General features: G+C 45.8%; 1 protein-coding gene across 1 annotated transcript in view; it reads left to right on the top strand.

The window, feature by feature from the left end:
- The window catches only part of LOC140655213 (hexokinase-1), a 39,877-nt gene that overhangs the window by 8,144 nt on the left and 11,742 nt on the right, over positions 1-19,991 (top strand). The window contains exons 3-12 of the mRNA XM_072869376.1: positions 3,811-3,959; positions 9,477-9,596; positions 12,332-12,427; positions 13,712-13,811; positions 13,903-14,086; positions 14,310-14,465; positions 16,488-16,721; positions 18,301-18,605; positions 19,184-19,332; positions 19,422-19,541. Coding sequence (XP_072725477.1) covers positions 3,811-3,959; positions 9,477-9,596; positions 12,332-12,427; positions 13,712-13,811; positions 13,903-14,086; positions 14,310-14,465; positions 16,488-16,721; positions 18,301-18,605; positions 19,184-19,332; positions 19,422-19,541 — 1,613 coding nt within the window. The remainder of the gene's footprint in view (positions 1-3,810; positions 3,960-9,476; positions 9,597-12,331; positions 12,428-13,711; positions 13,812-13,902; positions 14,087-14,309; positions 14,466-16,487; positions 16,722-18,300; positions 18,606-19,183; positions 19,333-19,421; positions 19,542-19,991) is intronic.

Raw genomic sequence — 19,991 nt, 5'->3', positions numbered from 1 at the left:
CTTAATTTAGCACTACTGGCTGTTATGTTGAAATGTTGTGTTGAAATTCGCAGCCTGTTGAGAAAGTCAGAAGCCGCCACACACAGCTGGGTCACGGGCAGAGGTTGCTCTAAGGGTTTACAGGTGAGGTGACTTGAGGGCTTTTGTGTGGAATCCCAGCATTTTTACCGACTCTGAAATCCCTGTTTTTTCCTTCATGCATGTTTGAGTTCAGTTGAGCACAGACCTGTCCCCAGTACCCTGCTCCATCAGGCACTGCAGGTTAGTAAATCTGAGCCACTTGCAGTGAGTCAAATAATTTTGTAAATTTTTCCATGGCAGAAACTAGGGAGACTTTGAGATGCAATATGGCACAGGGAAAAGGGGATCTGTGCCTGGCCAGGAGAGGTGGGAGGGATTGCTGAACGCTGCTGGGATTGAGCATGAGCCAGAGCAGTGGGTAGCCCTGGTCTGAGCATATGCGTGTCTGTATGTCAAGGCATTAATTTCAGATCATGTATTACACACCTACTTAAAAAAGCAACCTTGTGTGTTGTGCATGGGATGTTCAGTTCTTGATCCTGTGCCCATTTGGCTCCTGCCGGCCTCTCCGGGACAGGCACACTGTGGGCAGTGTATTTGCAGCATGGATGAGAGCAAGGCAGTGCTTTGCCCCAGACAATTTCTGTATAACATGATAATAATCTGTATATGCATGTTGCGAGTCTCTTTGGATAGTTGTTAGAAATGCAGGGAAAACCATTCCATTGTTTGCCTAGAAAAGGCATGTTCTGACCCCAGGTATGAGCAATCTTTGCTGTGGGTGGGTGTCATGGCATTTCTTTCCCTGACTCACCTGCATGTGCCTGCCACGTCCGGCTCAGCTGTCACACAGATGCAGCCAGGGCAGACACGGAGCCCTCTTCCCTCTTCCTCCAAAAGGCTCTGGGATGTGTCCGTGTTGCTGTGCCCAAAGTGTGGGTTCGGCTCCGGCCGACGGCAATTTCTGCCTTCAGCTGTCCCTCCGTAAAAGCCAGAGGCTGAAAGCCTGCCCTTTTCTCTGGCCCGTCTCTAATTACTGCCTTGTAAGCTCTTTCCTCTGAGTCTGATTATTATTATGAGAGCTGACTATTCAGAAAAATACTGTTGTTTAGTTTCAGATCTGTGCTTGTGTACTTTATTAACAAGGAGCTTTTGAGTAATGCTGGAGATGTTGGTGTTATTGGAGGTTTTTTGCTTCATTCAGAGCTGCTTAATTTACAAAAACCCCAAGGTTTTTTGTCCACAGTGTCCAGAACGGTATCGCAAGTTAATTCAAGATGCTTTCAAAGGATCTTCCTAAATTAATTTACAGCAGGTTTGGTTGCATCTTGGTGTTATAAAGCATAGATTAAATGCTGCTGCTTGTGTTTAATTCCTGAAGTACACTGAAAGAAAACTGCTACTTTGCATACAGAAAGCTTTATATTCTAGTTCAGAGTTCTTTTTTCCTTTTAACTGAAAAGGATAGTTCTTAATAAATTTTACCTTGCGATGAGCTTGATGGTGCTGGAAATCAAACATGCTAATCTGTTAATTTACTGCCAGGGAAGATATTTCTGAAGTGCAGTATTTGTTTGAGGTATGTACCAACATGCGTTCAGGCTTGGTAAAGGGCCATCTGGTCCAGTGTTTATTTTTCCATTATTTATTGGAGGTAATGGCTTGCATTCGACAAATGATACTCATATGATAAAGCTTATTCGAGTATTTGGCTTAATGAGACACTTGTGGTAAATGTTTTGTTTCCAGTTTTGTTGTGGTGGAGGGGGTTATGAGTTACTGAATTTGTTATGCTAAACCCGATAATGGGAACTGCATCTACAGTTTGGGTATGTTCACGTTTTAAATGACATTCGTACTGGAGCAAAGTGATGTGTAAAGCCACACTGTTCAGAAACAGGTAGGGAAGCGCTGCAAGATCTGTATGTTGGCAAACTCTGAGTTTGCCCATGTTTTAAGCAGCAAGAAGGAAAAGTTGCATTGCAATGCAGTAAAATTAGGAGGATTGTTAGGAGTTGTGGGCTCCCACTGTCGTTTTGCTACGTTTGTCTGTACAGAGCTTAGTGTTCTTTGTGGTTTCTCGCATGACAGTGTTTTGTTTGCTGTATTACGCTGCAACCTTGGAAAACCATAAGGGCTTTTGCAGTGTCTTTGCCTCTCTCAGGCTGTTCCTGCTACAGGTCCTGCCCTGAGGGACGCTTCATCCAGCTCGTCAGCTTTGCTGAGCAGGAGGGGGCTCCTGGAGGTGCATGGGGCAATGAGGAGGAGCAGCTCACTAAGCCAGGCTTTAGGAGTTTTGATCTGAGATTAGGCAGGGTAATCTCAGAGGCAAGTCTGGGTCTAGAAATCCTCGTGAATAAATTGCATACCCGTTATTTTGGTGACAGCGTGGGGTCAGAAGGCTGTGAGAGCTGAGTTGAAGTTTGAGGTGACACATCAAAAGGTACTGATCTTCCCAACTGCTAGAGGTCTTTCCACATTGAATTTAGGTAGAAATGGAAAAACCGGTGATGTTGGGAATGGCCTCCCCAAAGTCATAGTTTAAAGTTGGAAGGAAGAATGAAAAGAGGCCAAAGAGTGCTGCAGGATGGGACTGGCAATACACATCGGTGGTGCAGGATGTGGGGGAGGCAGCTCATCCTGCCCGTGGCATGGGACGCTTCTGATGCTGCAGAAAGGTACAAATCGATGAGGAAACCAGGATGAGAAAGTGCCATGCACCTCTGCTTCATTGCCTTCCGAGCAGCCTCGGTGAGCCCGGGGATGCCGTGCGTGGACACGAATGCTTGCAAAGAGCCTTGGTGACTAACTGCAGTCTGGACACGCACTCTTGTGTGCTAAGTTGTGCGCACTGCTTCCCTAAATATTATCTTTTTGCAGACTTTAACAATTGCTGTCTTTGTTTGCTCCTGCTTTGATAAGGTGAGATAGCACAAGCAGTTCAGTCAAATATATTTGCCTTGCTCTCCAGGGGGTGCTGAAAGTGTCATTCCTCAGATAGCCAGACCACGCGTCTCTGTTTCCTGAATTACACCCTGAAGTCTGCGGAGGGTAGTGGATTTGGCTTCAGACATTTGAAATCCAAATCCCTCTCTACCACAGAGGGAGATGGAGGCATCCTAACTCTTTCCCTGGCTCCTGGGGAGTTATTTAGGAGCTCTGTGCAAGGGATTGCAACTGCTGAATAACTCCTGCAGCAGCGCAGGGCTGCCCTGTGATTTTTCAGACTGTTGTTTCTCTGACTTCTGTTATCTGACTGCAGTTTGTAGTGAATCTCAGCTGCCAGGGGTGGAATAAGTGGTTCCTGCTTTAACTACATCTGTATGTAATTTGTTAATTTTAGAATAGTGCACAGTCCAGCCACCATTCACTGTTATTTGCCAAAATGGCACAGGTTCATTTACAGCAAAAAACTCCTTATCAGTGGTTTGGCATCCCTTCATTTTACTGTCTCTGTTTTCAACGTATTTTTGGCTTTCTCCTGAGATCTTTGTCTGCCAGCTTCATCATGAGATCTGGATACAGACTGTCCTCTGTCAGTCCATTCTTTTTGGATAAACCCTCATTGCAGTTGCCTGTGTATCAATAGTGATTGGCATTGCCATTGCACCAGCTTTATGTTAAATTGGAGGGAATCAGGTCAATGCTTCATGTGGACACCCTGCAGCTAGAACTTCCTTGCTATAGGCACTGGACATTTCCCTATGCGTTGTACTTAACGGAGCTTGATGTTTCCCAGATTTGCGTTGCATGCAATTTTTAATTACTTGTGTCTTGTTTTCCACATAGAGAAAGGAGATTTCATTGCACTGGATCTTGGCGGTTCTTATTTCCGAATTCTGCGGGTGAAGGTATCGCATGAAAAAAAGCAGACGGTACAAATGGAAAGTGAAATTTATAATACGCCTGAAGATATCATGCACGGCAGCGGAACACGGGTAAGCACCTCTTCTCTAGGACGTCTCTCTAAAGATTAGCTGCTTTCACACTGCCATTTTAGAAAAACACCACAAGAATGACCTTAGCATCTTAACAGTTGCACCTACAGCATGCACAGACTTGACTACAGCTCTTTGTCGATACTGAAAATAAATAAGCAGTAGTTACTGTAATAGGGCATGCATAGGTGCTGCAAATCTGCTGTCATTGTGTGGGAGACTTTTGGGTGAGTGAGGGGAAAAAATGGCCTAGAAATAAAAATTCTGACTTTTATAGTAAAGTTACTTTCCACAGGTAGGAATGGACAGCAGGAAAACAACTTAGTCTTTGTAAGCAAAGGGCATGACCAACCCCCAACCATGTAATGTTAGATGAGGGATAGAAATACCCATTAAAGCCACATATCTGTCCTGGCAGTCTGAGCAACTCAGTGTTCATGAAAAGTACAAGTACATTAGAAAAATTACAGGAAGCTGATAGAATGTTTTGGCACAACTTCAACTTAATTTTTGCTGAATAAATGATAGGGGTTTTTTTAGTCTCCCGTGTTCCAAGAGTAGTGTTGTGGTTTAGCCCCAGTCGGCAATTAAGTACCACACAGCCGCTCGCTCACCCTCCCCCCCAGTGGGATGGGGGAGAGAATCGGAAGAGCAAAAGTAAGAAAACTTGTGGGTTGAGATAAGAACAGTTTAATAATTGGAACAAAATAATAATAGTAGTAGTAGTAGTAATGAGAAGGAAAACAACAAGAGAGCGAGAGAGGAACAAAACCCGGGAAAAAAACCAAGTGATACAACCGCTCACCACCTGCCGACCAATGCCCAGCCAGTCCCTGAGCAGTGATTGCTGCCCCCCGGCCAACTCCCCCCAGTTTCTTTACTGAGCATGACATCATATGGTATGGAGTAGCCCTTTGGCCAGTTTGGATCAATTATCCTGGCTGTGCCCCCTCCCAGCTTCCTGTGCACCTGGCAGAGCATGGGAAGCTGAAAAGTCCTTGCCTAGTGTAAGCATTACTTAGCAACAACTAAAACACCAGTGTGTTATCAACATTATTCTCATCCTAAATCCAAAACACAGCACTCTACCAGCTACTAGGAAGAAAATTAACTCTATCTCAGCCGAAACCAGGACAAGTAGAAAATGTTTGGATCCATTTACTTGGATTTCACATTGGGTTCTTTGGAAGAATTTATTTTCTTTTTATGATCAGGAAGTGGATTACAACGAATATTTTACTGACAGATTTGTCTCCGTGTCAGTGTAAGACAAAACAGGTAATTTTAATTGTTGGAAACAGCACGTTTTTTACACTTTTTACTAGAATGAGGTGCTATTTAGGAGTATGAGACCTGGAGGAAACTTATAGCTTGTTTCAGAAGAATAAACAAAAGAGAAAAAAAAAGAAAAATTATGCAAACAGCATTTCTACCTGTAATATATTTTCTGTAGTCACCTTAATACCCATAATGTATGTATCTAGTAACTGCTGCTGCATTCTTATGCAATAGTGAGTGTAAGATGGCAATCATGGCTTGTAAGTAGCACTGATATAAGCATTGCTGTGATACCTGAACCACAGCAATAAAATACCTTTCCTGTAAAGACTTTTCCTAACATTATTACTTTGTTATCTGGCCAAAAGGTTGTGCAGCGGCTTTCCCACAGAACAGTTTTGGAGGGGAGCTGAGCTGAGCTGCTTGCTGCTGGTGGAGGCTGGGAAGTTGGGTGGGTTGTCTGGAGGCAGGTTTGGAGCACGGGGTTGCTTGTCCATAGACGGGTGTCGGGAGCTGGAGAGCGACAAGCACCAGGGCTTGCCTGCACACCTGGGGGCAAGTGTCTGTTCAGGGGAGGTAAAGCAGGCTGACTTAAGGTGAGACTTGATGGAGACATGATAAGGGTGGTAAGGAGAAGCCAGGAAAGGAGACATCAGGTCTGCATTCTTTCCAGGGCTTTGTCATGTTTACATTTTAATTTTTAAATATCCGAAGGGCATTTGACTGTCGGGAACCAGCAGCGTGGAGCTCAGACTGATAGGCTTTGTCATGGCTTTTAAACTGAAAGAGAGGCGAGCAAGGCTTCCAGTGACCCTGAGGGAACAGTCGCTCCCAGTATTTAAGTACCAGGAAAAGAAGAGGAGAACTGGAAGCATCATCAGAATTGCATCGGGGTTCGAAGTTGTCCCATGACAATATCCAACCACAACTAAAACGCTTGCTGTGAGACTTCACAGGGAAGCATGGCGGATACCCGGGAGGTGCACAGGCAGGTGATGATTTGGTGCTTATGACTGATGCGTATGGTTGAGGTTCTCCAAAATCTCTGAGCCAGATTAGTGGAATACTTGGACTGAACTGCCCACGTGGGGTAGGCTACTAATATGTTTTTCAGCAAGCTGTGTCATTAACTTCAGTGACTTATACTCTTAAAGTCCAATACGTAATCAGCTTATTGAAAGGATTGCGATTTATGGCTTCATGCCTCACTAGCATGGTTCGTTTTGATATTTTCTACTTCATTGCATTCAAACTTCTATTTTTACCCATCTGTCAGGCATGGGCTGACAGCTTTGCCAGTTGGAGACAGTTCCCTGTCAAAGTCAAAGGCAAAACTTTCATTGACTTCAACAGTGTAATAGCAGGTCTAAAATTTGTAAGAAGCCTGTCTTCTGTGTCAACTTGGAGAACAGGAGCGTGCCTGAGGCTTGAGTTTGGTTTTGCTTTTTGTGTTCTGCCGCCACTGGGGGTAGGTTATGGATTTGTGTCTGTTTTCCCGATCTGAAGCTGTGGTTTCCTTGCTCATAGAGACTCATAGAGACTTAAGTCTTCCCCATTCAGAAGCTTGAGCTTGAGCTCAGATCTTCAGTTGCTTGCCAGAGTCTGCTGGCTGCCAGCCAAATGCATCCTTGTGGAGACTTCTCGGAGCCCAACCTGAGCAGGCAATTTCAGGGCCAGAGGAAGTAATGAAGCCTGATATCATATTGCTCAATGTCTTGTGGTTGTATCGCTTCAGGTTTATAAAGGGGTAAAATCTGACTGGTCCTTTCCTCTTGGCTGCGGCATTCGCTCTGTCCATCTCTTTGACATTTGATAAAATATTGGGCTCACACTGTTCCCTACTGTGCACCTGTGGGTGGATGGGAATTTGGATTTTTCCTCAATCCGCCTGCCCTACTTTAATGAAATCCACAGGAACTTTGTACTGTTGCCTCTACTGTCCTGTCAGAATTATTTGGCATTTGTAAGGTTAGAATGTTAATATGGGCACGGGCACATACAGATGCTTCCTTGAGTCTCCTTAGGAAAAATCTTATGACTGTCAATGGTAGCAAAATTAATAAATGCCTCTCTCTTTCTTTTCTCCTTTTGAGCAGTGCCTTCCTTCTGTGCTTTATTAAAAGCAGTAGCACAGCCAGATCATGCATTACTGACTAGACACTGCTACTGTAGTGTCAAGAATGTGGCTAATAGTTAACTGCATTTGCCCGTGCAGGCTGTGGCACGGGTTATGCTCGCGCGCCTCGCTGCCAGCCCAGAGCCCTAATGACTCACGGTGCATTGCTTGCAGCAGGCTTGCTTGCTAACTCATAGAGGCAAGCTTCGGCAGGTCCTCCTGGGACTGCACGGGCAAACACTGGCAGGTGCATGGACTTTCCGGAGTGCATTGGGAATGCACAGGGGTCTTTTGCAGTTGGACTTACAAAGCAGGTCCCGTCTCTTCTCTATGCAGTCGTGGTTCATTGCATGAGAGGGATTTTTGTAGCAACATCCACAGTCAATATTTCTGCTTCCTGCTCTCTGAATTCCTGAGGGGTTTGAGGTTAGCCCCTGGTTATCATTTGTAATCCTGGGAGCAGCTGAAAGTTTAGTAGGATTGAGTATTTAGCAAGTTACCTTCAGATGGAAAGCATAATAAAAACACACGCTCCCTGTTATTTCTGTGTTCCTCCTGGAAAAGTTGTCATATTTTATTACTTTACTATAGTTCTTCTTTTCATAACTCCTTTTCCTCTCTCCCTCGTCTGGACAGCTGAAAATAGTCTTACAGAAGTGCAGCGGCATACATTGCTTTCCCATGCCGTTTCACTGTGTGCGCTCAGTGAAATGTCCTTGATTTGCCCAGGACAACGAACGGCAACATTTTCCTTGGGAAACTACTGTACTTTTGCTTAATCAAATCTGACCTCCTTTTAGGAATGGGTTTAAAGGTGGTCTGTTAAATTGTAACTTTACACATACCACTTTTTGACCTGCTTCGAAGGGCAAAATATTCCTCTTCATTTTTTTTGTAATTGTTGCAGCCTGTCTGTAGTGCTTTCCCATCTCTCTGAAACACTGTAAATTGTTCTTAATAAAGCTGCGCAGGCTAATTGCAACCAACAGATATCTTTTTGTACTCCCTCCCAATTATCCTCAATCTTCTGGGCAGTTTTCCTGGCCTCGTCCCACCATTGCTGCAGATAGGGTTGGGTCTTTATTTTTTGCAGGGAGTTAAAATGTGAAGCACAGTTATCTTCTGGGTCAGGCAGCGACTTGTTAATAGTTTGGCATCCATTTGTGGTATGGGTCAGTTCAAGGCATGTCTGGCTTTTTGGTACTGGTAGATACAAATGTGTATTTTTGTTGCTTCAATTGCTAAGGCTTGATTTCAGCTTTGAGTGTTGTGATCTACCTGAGGGGCTTTCCAAACAGCTCGGTGTGAGAGACATCCATCGCCTTCGTGCCCACACACTCCCTGGTATGCCTGGCTCCTGGCCTGGCTGGCGGGGACGCATAGTACTATTGTCACGGGGTGCCATCGAGGGGCCATCGAGGTGTCTGGGTGGGAATTGGTACCCGCGAGCCTCATGCAGGCTGCCTGCTTAGTTCAGCATTTTAAAAAATGTAGAAAATGTTCCCATTTCAGGTTGTTTCTCAGAGCATGTAAAATATTTAGATGAATCTCCTGGGTTTCCTTTTTGTTTGTTTGTTGTGTGCTTTAGGAATAGATTTGAGAGACGATGTCCTTTTGGGTGGCTGCTGCAAAGTGCTGGGTTCTCTGGTCTCAGCAATGCTTGAGCAAAGCAGATGTTACCTTCTTTGCATCACTGTAAAAGTGCTCAACTTCCTGTGGGACTGGATCCCAAATGTTCTTTTGGAGTGCTCCTTCCTGTTATTGAAAAGTTAAAAGAACATTTTTGTTTTCATCAAATCTTAAGTAGAAGGGTTATAGCAGGCTTGAGAGCCACGTGCTGCTTGTTTCAGAAAAAGTGTTTTTATATGGGTGTAAAAGATGCCATGCAGAATTAGGTGCGTAAAATGACAATGTATTTCATAATTTATTAATTATTAAGGTGTTAATGTACACTGCCTGAGAGTACTTTCATAGCTATGTCATTTATATATCTTTAAAAATTTGGAGCAGATATTTTCCCGTTTCCCCTCACTCAGTACAGTTTTCATATGCAGTTTGAAATGTTTTCTACCTGAAACTGTATCTCTAATTGTGGTGGTTTTATACTTTTCGTTTTCTTATAGCTTTTTGATCATGTTGCTGAATGCCTGGGAGACTTTATGGAGAAACAACAAATCAAAGACAAGAAATTACCAGTAGGGTTTACATTTTCTTTCCCGTGTCGACAATCCAAGCTAGATGAGGTAAGAAGATTTCACAATTTTCTTAATACGCAGAGGAGCTACCATGTTATTAAAACACTGCTATGAAAGCAGTATCCTAGACAGGTCTCATTTTCAGGATAAATGAGTGTTATATTTCACTGTCAGACTTCATGTTTGTGTTTATGTTTCTGTCTGAAAGAGCTGGTTAACAGATGACGAAGAGGCATCTGATGTTTTCTACTGCCTCTGCGTAAGCTCCTCAGTATTATGGTTTACCATGTAAACATGGGAGCGGTTTTGCCTGCCTCCTGTGCAGCCTTTTTCACCTCTCCATGGGCTGTAACTGGGAAGGACCCAGCCCAGCAGCCTTTGCTCAGATTTTGCTGAACTTCACAAGTGTACGCACTGATCCGGATCAGAGTCTCCCTCCTGAGCAGCAGTGCTCAGCCATGCCACCGGCTGGGTGCTCAGCACTGAGGACAATCAGGCAGGCCACCTGGAAGCAACGTGCTTTAAAAAGGGATGGAAATAGCCAGCGTTGTATGAAGTGACTGATGAGATTCCCCTGACAAGGATGGTACCGTATTTTCCTTCTTTTGCTCATTGTATCACAAATGACTCAGCAGCCTCCTGGTACAGCATTGCTATGGCAACGGCGTAGCAAATTAACGTGGGGAAGTTAAATCCGTACAAAATGCTAAGAGGTTTCACCGTTAAAGCACGACCTGCTTTTCTAGCTTGCAGGTCTCTAGGTTAGCCTGGTGCAACAGCTCCCCAGATGTTGGTGCTGAGGAGGGCCAGGTGAGACACAATTTTTATTACATTTCATACTTCTTGAGCAATGCCGAGAGCTGAAACCAAGGGTGCTTACTAACTCAGGGCCTGAATGTAGTTAAGAACAGAGAACTGCCTTTTCCTGCATCAGTTCAGAAGAGATGAGTTGATTTTGGTGCAGCTCTCCAATCTGGCCGTGGTGCATGGTAAGGCTCAGGCTACTGACTGCAGCAGAGTCATGCTGGGGATGTGGTTGTGAAGTTGAGTTGCCCTTGAGAAAATTTGTTTAGCTGCATGATGAAAGGCGCCTGTTTGTGGGCTGGTTTGCTCAAGCCAGCTGGGATGGAAGCCCACATGCTTGTGTGGGGCAGGGGTAGGCAGGTAGCATGTGGGATGGCTTGGGGACACCTGTAGACACCTGGAGATGAGCAGTAGCAGAGTGGAGGAGGATAGTAATGGACAAGGGAGGGTGTCTGTTAATTAAAAAACCCCCAAAAATGAAACTCTCTTTCTGAGAGTTTTTGTGATATTTTGGGCATTTGCAGAATATGTTTTTCTGGGTTCTGTGGGACATTTGTTCCTGGATTGCTGCTTCTGTGAGGCTGTGCTTGTCTGGGTGCTAATTTCTTGTGCTTGGCGAGCAGAAGGAGGCAGAGTTGTCCCTGGTTTCTCCAAGGGTGGCAAGATGGCACCGCATGGTTGGGTCCCGCTCAACGCTACTGCACTCCAAGGGTTCCTCCCTGCTGCCAAAGGCCTTGCTGGTGAAGCAAAAAATCCTTCCAGCACAGCAGCCAGTCACGCTGAGAGGAGCTGCTCTTTGCCAGTGTGGTTTGACCAGTTTCCTGAATGATGAAAGTTATGCGGAACAAGGGGCCCTTCTGCCCATTAAAACTGTGCCTGCGGAGTGGGCTTTGCCCATGGTTTCCCTGCGCAGCAGCATGGGGCTTTGCTGGGTTTCTAAATGATGCTAACGAGGGCAGCACAGTGGCAAAACTTACGCAAACTGAGTTTGTAGTTTAGTGGTAGTAGAATACCTCCTGGTCTGGAAAGAGCTGCCCTGACCCTTCTGTCCCCTGTAGCTATCCCAGTTGGGAGGGCGAACATGCACATGACACGTGGTTGATTTTTAAGCTGAGATATGGGCAAACGTACACGTGGGCAATGGCTGCTTGTGCCTGTAGGCTTCAGCTTTTCCTGTTTTTAGCTTCTTGGACTCCTGTTCTGATAGATGTGAATATTGTGCTGGGTATGAAAAGCTGAGCTGATTTGAGTCGTCTTTCCTGTCAACTACTATCAATGCTCTTTTCTTTCTTTTGTTATTATTTACTTGTATACTGAATGCTCTGAATCAGGCAGGCATTATCTAAATAGAAAAAAATCAGATGTAGTCATTACCTTGGGGGATTTGCAGGCTCTTTATCACAGTTTGCAGACAAGGAATTCAATACCAGGATTTCCTTTTTGATCCATGCTGTAAGTCGGGGACATACATTGCTACATTTCCAGTATTTCCCTTTGCCTCAACCCATAAACATGATCCCACAGTGAAACAAGCCCGGACAGCTGGGATTCCAGGCAGCGAATGTGCAGCAGTCTGATCCCTGCTGCGGCCGAGTCCTGGACGTACAAACATCACATCCCTTCTCTTCAGTCAGTGCCGCGCAGTCAGCTTTTTCTGAAAGCAGTCAATTTCCATGGCCCAAAAGGATTAAATGGTTTTCCAAGAAAAACTGTCGAGGAGTAACAGGGAGAAGAGTGGGCTGAAAATACAAAATGCAAACAAACCATTTTCTAGCAAGGGAGGGGAAAACAATTTCCCATCTTTCAGCTTACTGCAGTGAGAATCAGACTGCCAATTGTCTTAGGTTGGGTTGTTAGGTCATGTAAGAAAAGAGATCCAAAGATGCATCTGAAGTATAAAATCTTGTTTTTAAGGAAAAAGAAACCAATTTGTGTCTCATTGTGGCATCCTGTTGAATATTGGTCTCTTGTTTTATCAGGGTATTCTGATAACCTGGACAAAACGCTTCAAAGCAAGCGGAGTGGAGGGAGCAGATGTTGTGAGGCTGCTTAACAGGGCCATCAAGAAACGTGGGGTAAATTGTACTTCATTCTTTTTTTAACTCTGTATCACAGCAAACTGGCGTTTCTTTGCCAGGGACCATCCTTCATGTCACTGACTTCAGCGTGTGATCTGACTGATGGTGCAGCTCTGCTCTGTTGTGTGAAGATGTGTGGTTTTGCTGTTTGCTGGGAAAATGGAGCAACGTCAGAGTCGCTGTGTGGAAGCCGTGATTTTCCTCATAGACAAAACTGAGTTACTATGTTGTGGTTTGTCGCTGGCAACCTTCAGCAATTTTATCACTCTCCAAAAACTGAGAAAGTGCTGTGTGTCAGTGCCGCAGCTTTTCAGCGATACCGACACGTCCCATTCCTGAGAAAATGCGTCTCATAGTCTGGGGTCAGCTGAGTTTTGCAACTGCCTTGCTTGGGAGCAGGAAAGGAATAAAGTAGAAGAGAAGGGGGATTTCAGGCTCAGTGAGCTGTGTTGCTCCCTGCAGTTTCTCACTGCTTATTTTAGAAAGGGAGAAGGTGACCAGGTTGCTGATTTAAACAAATAAAAAGGCACTGAGCGTGAGATGGAATGAATTTGGGTTTGTGTAATGCTTGCAGCCAGGTGATATGTTGATTACTCAGTATTCAAATTAATTGGAAACTGGGCAGTATTTGCTCTATTTGGGCAGTTGTGGACTCTTAAGCAAACCTGAGTTTTACTGTCACCGAACAACATTACTATAGTCAGTTACTGTCATCAGACTTGGTATCAGGTAGAATAACACACTGAAGAAGCTGGAAAGGAATGAGTGCATGTCGTTTGGATAGCTTATTTAATTGCATTATTTGCTTATATTTTTGTATTAAAATCTTCACTTGAAAGAAAACTCGTAGATGTTTTAAGTGAATTCTATGAGAAATACGTAACTTGGGAATATTTTCTAGATAGACTCCTCGAGCAACTGCATCAAATTTCTCCATGATGTTTAACTGCAGAGTTCCTCCCTCCCTCATGTATAGCCCTTTTTTTTCCTGCCTAAGGGTGCTTATGTGAGAGCAGGTCTTTGCTCTCTAGAATTACACTACTGCTGTTCTATTGTTTGCCTGGTGCATTAGTCTGCTGTCATTGTCTTCTTGGGTACGTGGGATAGGGAACTGGCAGCCAGAACAGGTGATATTTAAAAAGATGAGCTGCGGTATTCAGACAAATTATTCGTCTCCTGTTCCTTCTGAAATTAGTTGTTATAAGCAAACCGGTGATAAAACACAAGCAACATTTTCCAGAGAAGCCATGTGGTCCAAGTAATGTTTTGTTCCTCCGTCAGGACTACGATGCAGATATCATGGCTGTTGTGAATGACACCGTCGGGACTATGATGACCTGTGGTTTTGATGACCAGCGTTGCGAAGTTGGCTTGATCATTGGTAACGCACATTGCTGCTGCAGCATGCACGTGGCTTTTCTCCCTTTGCCTGGCCTGTTTGGTTAGCACCTTCTGATGTCCTTTCCCTAAAGGCACCGGCACCAACGCCTGTTACATGGAGGAGATGCGGCACATCGACCTGGTGGAAGGGGATGAGGGCAGGATGTGCATTAACACGGAGTGGGGGGCCTTTGGAGATGATGGCTCGCTAGAAGACATCAGGACCGAGTTTGATCGAGAGATTGACCGTGGATCCCTTAATCCTGGGAAGCAGCTGTGAGTGAGGCAGTTATTAGTGAGCTTTGCTTCTTTTGTTTTCCACTCCGCGCTCCCTTTTCCACTTGTGTTATAAATTCAGCAGTTCAAGAAAGCTTGACTTTGCCTGCGGTGAGGCAAACCACAGGCTGGGCTGGGCTGGGCGGTGCAGTGGCACAGCTGGGCTTTGCCTCCCAGTGTTGCCCGTGGACAGGTGGGTGACTGCTGCTGTCCCCTCCTGCAGGTTTGAGAAGATGGTCAGCGGGCTGTACATGGGGGAGCTGGTAAGGCTCATCCTGGTGAAGATGGCCAAGGAGGGGCTGCTCTTTGAGGGGAGAATCACCCCTGAGCTTCTCACCAAAGGGAAGTTTGAGACGAAGCACGTTTCTGCCATAGAAAAGTGAGTACCTAACCCTTTTCACCCCCTGGGTTTCACAGTGACTCTGAATGTTAATTTTCCAGCATCTCTTTTTGCTTTGTGGGGAGATGGGCTGCATTGGGGGTGGCTGCCATCCTCCAGCACAGGTGCAGAGCTGGCATGTGGGGACCTCCAGCAGACAGTCTGTGCCCTCCTCCCCAAGATTTCTCCCTTTTTCTGTGTTGGGAGGAACTATGAAAGCCTACCAGTCTGTGCAGCTACAGGCTATGTGCTGTGCTACCTCTCACCCTGCTCGCAAAAACTCAGAAGTTGCTACCCTGCAGCTAAACACGGGAGTGAATTGGCTTAGTGCCTCCTAGCAAATACTTGTGTTGCTCCTTGCTGTATCCACGGGATTGCTGGGCAGAAAGAAAACAAGCGTGACAAGGCAGAGCATTCAGTCTCGTAGGCAGTGCCGGGTGCTACATGGCGACCTCTGAACTATGTGCCAGTTGGTTTCTTATGGTGTCATCACCCCTTTGGTCAGTACTTACTGGCTCGTCCCCCTGCGTTTTTAAAATTCACATCACTGGGATAGTTTGTACTGTAGTCATTGGGTCGGCTTTTCTTTCCAAAGTGCTGCTGATTTTGGTGCAGATGTATAGAGGTACTGTTGATTGTGAGTGCAACGCCAAGGGAACAGCCAGTAACTTCTCCAATGCCTGTTGTCCCCTGCCCCGTTTTACTCCTGTCCCTGCAGACCGTGTTATCTGAACAGCTTTCCATTAAATGTGTGTGTTCATTCGTCTTAACCACAGGGGTCTATGTAATGGACCGATGTAATGTTGAACAACAATGAGAAAAATGCAGTTATTGAGAAATTCAGTTATTAAGAGCAAAATTTGCCCTGAAATCCCACCTCAGTCCCTGAAGAGCACTTTGGTTATAAGTAGGGGGCACATCCCTGTGCAGCTTCAAATTTCTAGCTGATAGTAGCAGGATGCAAGTGTCCTTAAAAAGATGCGTGGAGTGCAGTTAGTAACGACAAGATATACTCCTTGTGTTTTTGTCTGAGAAATGACCAAGCTGGACGTGGATAAGTTTTGCCAGAAACTTTGCGCTCAGCCTGAGAGCAAAATGTGGGAAAATGCAGTGCAAGAGGCAGAAATTCAGTGAGGTGTTAAAAGTCTGAAAAGAGACCCATTAGGATGAAATCACTTAGGCAACCTTCGCTCAGGGTTTTGTTTTTCACGCTGGGCTTAATTTATGGAGACATATGAGCAAGCAAGTGTGGGATTAGGTGTGCGCTCAGGCCTATGAGTGCCTGAATTGTGGGGCTGGTGCCTCCTGCTCCAGAGAGGAGAAGCTGTTTGAAGTCTAAAGCATCAGTGTGATGAAAAAGCATTTAATTCCTCCAGGTCTGTAAAAGTGCTTGGAAATCGCTAACTTTCTTGGGGGTGCACTGAAGGAGCTGTCCTGGGGTTGCTGCTCTGCTTTGAGTCCAGTGCTGTTGGACCAACTGCAACCTGAGCTACTTGCTGTGCTCCTGGGGGATGCCTCGGCTCCGCAGGACGGGGCTGGTCCCGGTCCCGTGCTTCGTGCTTTCCAAGTACAGGAAGCTCACTTGGTATGAGAGTTGGTCTGACCATCTGGCACAATGAAAATGTGGTCTGTGTTGGAGAGATTATTGTTTGACAGGTTTCCAGTGACACGATGTACCTGTTGCCTTGTGGTAAATGAACTTGAAGGAGGGCAGGCTCTTGGGTATATATGGGAGTAATCTTGCCCATAGGGTAGCTGCTATAGTACCTGGAATTGCATGTTTTGTAGGTGGCATGTTTGCACCAGGCTTTAATTGAAAGCTGTTTCTATCCATGAATGAATGCATATTTAGAGCATTTTATTTCAAGCCTCGTGGAGCTTCCCAGTCCAGATCTCTAAGAAATTTTCTTTCTAACCCCTTTCTCAAACCCCAGCCAGGGACATCCATGGTTGGATGTGCCTCTCTCCCGCATTTTATAGCTCCCCCACTAAGGAGTACCCTTTACTGCTCTCTCTTTGTAGGAGCAAAGAAGGTTTGAACAAAGCCAAAGAAATTTTAACCCGCCTGGGGGTGGAGCCATCCCACGAGGACTGCATCGCTGTCCAGCATGTCTGCACCATCGTGTCCTTCCGCTCGGCCAACCTGGTAGCCTCTACACTGGGTGCCATCCTCAACCAGCTGCGGGATAACAAAGGGGTCGGCCGCCTCCGGACCACCGTGGGAGTTGATGGCTCCCTCTACAAGATGCATCCGCAGTGAGTCCCTCTGCTCCTGCCGTTAACACTCTTCTCCTGCCACGGCCTGTGGTTTGCAAAGGGTCGAGCATGTAACCCCAAGACGTCACCCAGCCATGCGGTTTGGGTGTAAGATGAGGAACCCGAAACGTGGGCGTTGGGGTTTGGTCTGAGATGGGGAACTTAGTGGAAAGGAGAGATGTCTTTAAGTGAAGAAGTAAGGTGAGATTTTAAAAAAACAAGAAAACCACAAGAAAAGAACCAAAACCCTGAGTAACTGGATACTGCAATATCAGTGAAAACTATGGTGGTTTGAGTACATACCTTAAGGGATCTCAGTAGACCTCTTGGAAGGAGAGTTTCTTTGTACAAGATGTTACTTTGTGCCCATGAATTGGGCTTTGAGGAGACCTGCATTAATGCACCTTGATCTCCATTTTCAATTTAAACTCAGTTGTTTTGAAAATGGCTGTGCTGAAGCCTATTTTTTTTTCAGTCTTTTCTGAAGATATACTTGGAAACCAGGGGAAAAAATTGGTGCTTACATTTCCATGGCCTTTTAAAAACTGGCTTTGTCTTGTTTTTCCCCATCTTGAAAGTTACATTTTTAAACAAACAGCTGTTTAGATTTATGTAGAAATCAGAGAGGAAGTTGAGCTCTTCTGCTGTGGGAGTACCTGGTCCTGGAAACAGGATTTGGTGTGAGTCTTAGTATCAAAAATAACCCCAGCGCCCAAGCCCTAATGCTGCAGATATTTGGGAGTGGCTGCTGGCCTGTGTGCGCTGGGAGAGCAGCACCTGCGTAAGGGTTTCCAAGTTCAGAATAAAGAAATGGAAGAAATATGCAGTGTGCAGGTGTAGTTTATGCACACATGGGTAAAAGGCTTTTATTTAGTAAATAATAAGTGGTGATAACAAGTCAGTTTCCAGTCTCGGCTGTAGGATTTAGCTGTGGGTACCGAAGGGGAGCAGAAGCACAGCGTACAGGACATACCTTGGCATTGGAGCTGGCTGGGAGGGCTGAGTGTCGTTTATGAGGAAGCTTTTGAAAGGAGAAATATGTTTAAGGTTTCATTTTCATTTTCTCATTATTTTGTTGAAAAAAATATTTTCCTTAGTTAAAGAAAAACATAAAATTTTGGCAAACAACAGAATTTCCAAGAATGCTATTTTGACTTGCTTTTCCAGATGGGCAGGTCTAGGGTGTGTTAAGATAACATACGTGGGCAATTTTTGTTTCTGAACTGTTTGCCCACACCATCTAAACCAGAGTTCAGGACAGCTTGATCTCCAGGAGAGGAGACTGGAGCAGCATTGGAGCCAGGGGGTTTCTCCCGTCTAGGGTCAGGTTCTGGGGATGAGACTCTGATGCTGCCTTTTGCTGGCTTTTTGCTGGCTTTTCTTAGAAATTGAGGAGGAAAGAGGCCATAGGGAGGAACCGCTCTTCCCTGGCCGTTTTCCTACTTGGGAGGCTGTAGCTAGTTTGGGTGTGATGAGGCTCCTCGCTCCCCTTGCAGTCAGTCTGTGTCGGCAGCACAGATTTTGGGGGCCGCGGGGGAGGCAACGCAGATGGTGGGCTTGCAGCCTCCCCTCCCTGCAGGTACGCCCGGCGCTTGCACAAAACCACCCGGCGCTTGGTGCCTGACTCAGAAGTGCGGTTCCTGCTGTCGGAGAGTGGCAGTGGGAAGGGAGCAGCGATGGTGACAGCGGTGGCATACCGGCTGTCGGAACAGCACCGGCTCATCGATGAGACGCTGGCTGAGTTCAAGCTCACCCACGAGCAGCTGCTGCAGGTGAAGAAGAGGATGAGGGCGGAGATGGAAGCGGGGCTGAAGAAGAAGACTCATGAGACTGCCAAAGTGAAAATGCTGCCCACCTTCGTCCGCAGCACGCCAGATGGGACAGGTAGAGGCATGCCCTTGCTGGAGTGAGGGTACTGGCTCGGCTGTGGGGTGCCCAAAATGGGTTCCCAGTGATGGGGTTTGGGTTTGGTGGGGGGTGAGCAGATCTGGTGCAATGAAAGAGGAGCCTCCTGAGCTGTGCAAAGGAGGAAGTCCCAGCCCCGGGCAAGGCAGCCTGCACTGCCCTTGTGCGTATCGCCCCGTGTCATTGCCCCAGGGTGCAAGCAAGCCAGGGCCTGGGGAGAGAAAACTACAGCTGGGCTCATAACCCAAACCCATCCGAACCCTGTCTGCACAACCTGGACAGTTCTTTGCATTTCAGGGTGGCTGGCCAAAATTTCTGCTTTCCTCAGGGAACAGTTGTGTGGGTCCTCTTTCCTTTGTTGGTTTAAAACAGAACAAAACCAAAAACCACCAAAAAAGGGGCTAGAATAATCAGAGCAGCATCTAAAATCCTTCTTTGATGAAGATCTTCCCAGCTGAGAGTTTCTAAGAGATTTTATATCCAAGTGCTTTCTGGGGAAAACACTTTTAAAGATTTTGTTTATGGTCCTTTAAATACACGCACATATTCTTTTACAGAGAACGGAGACTTTCTGGCACTTGACCTTGGAGGGACAAACTTTAGAGTTTTGCTGGTGAAAATCCGTAGCGGTAAAAGGAGAACAGTTGAGATGCACAACAAGATCTATGCCATTCCTATAGAGGTGATGCAGGGAACAGGAGAAGAGGTGAGTTTTGCAGCACTGCTACTTTTAAAATACCTTCTTAAGAGTGTGTAACATGTACAACTTCAAATGCGTGACTTTTCTCTTTAAAGCTGTTTGATCACATCGTTACCTGCATTTCTGACTTCCTGGATTATATGGGGATAAAAGGCGCACGTCTTCCTCTTGGCTTCACGTTTTCCTTCCCTTGCAAGCAGACCAGTCTGGATGCTGTAAGTTCCTTAGTATCTTTTGAATCTGCTTTTGAGCTTATGCTAGTCCTGATTTCTCTGCCTTTGTATCATCTACGTGACACTTACAGGGAGGTTGTACAAGGGGAGGGTTCATGTTCTGACCCTGACCAGTACAGCTGCTCCTATAAATAGTTCCTTTAAAGGTAGTAATGCAAATGCTGCTCAGCCCATGGCTGTGACAGATAGGAGCATTTAAATTTTCCATGGTGGTGGTATCCCTTTTTTAAGGTATCGTGTTTTTTCCAATCATATAAACCTGCTGGACTGTGATATTTCCTGGGTTTTGTGAGCAGAAAGCAAAAAGTCCATCCCTGCTGCCAGCTCCTGTTCCCCAGCTGATCTGGTCTCCCTGGATGGAGCAGAAGGACCAGGGCCTGCTCGCCTATGTCACCCCGCAGGTGACAGCGTAGCCTGCAGTATGTCCCTGTC

Source organism: Ciconia boyciana, chromosome 8 (assembly GCF_034638445.1).
Source record: "Ciconia boyciana chromosome 8, ASM3463844v1, whole genome shotgun sequence".
Classification (NCBI taxonomy): domain Eukaryota; kingdom Metazoa; phylum Chordata; class Aves; order Ciconiiformes; family Ciconiidae; genus Ciconia; species Ciconia boyciana.
This window is presented reverse-complemented; position numbering and strand designations above follow the sequence as displayed.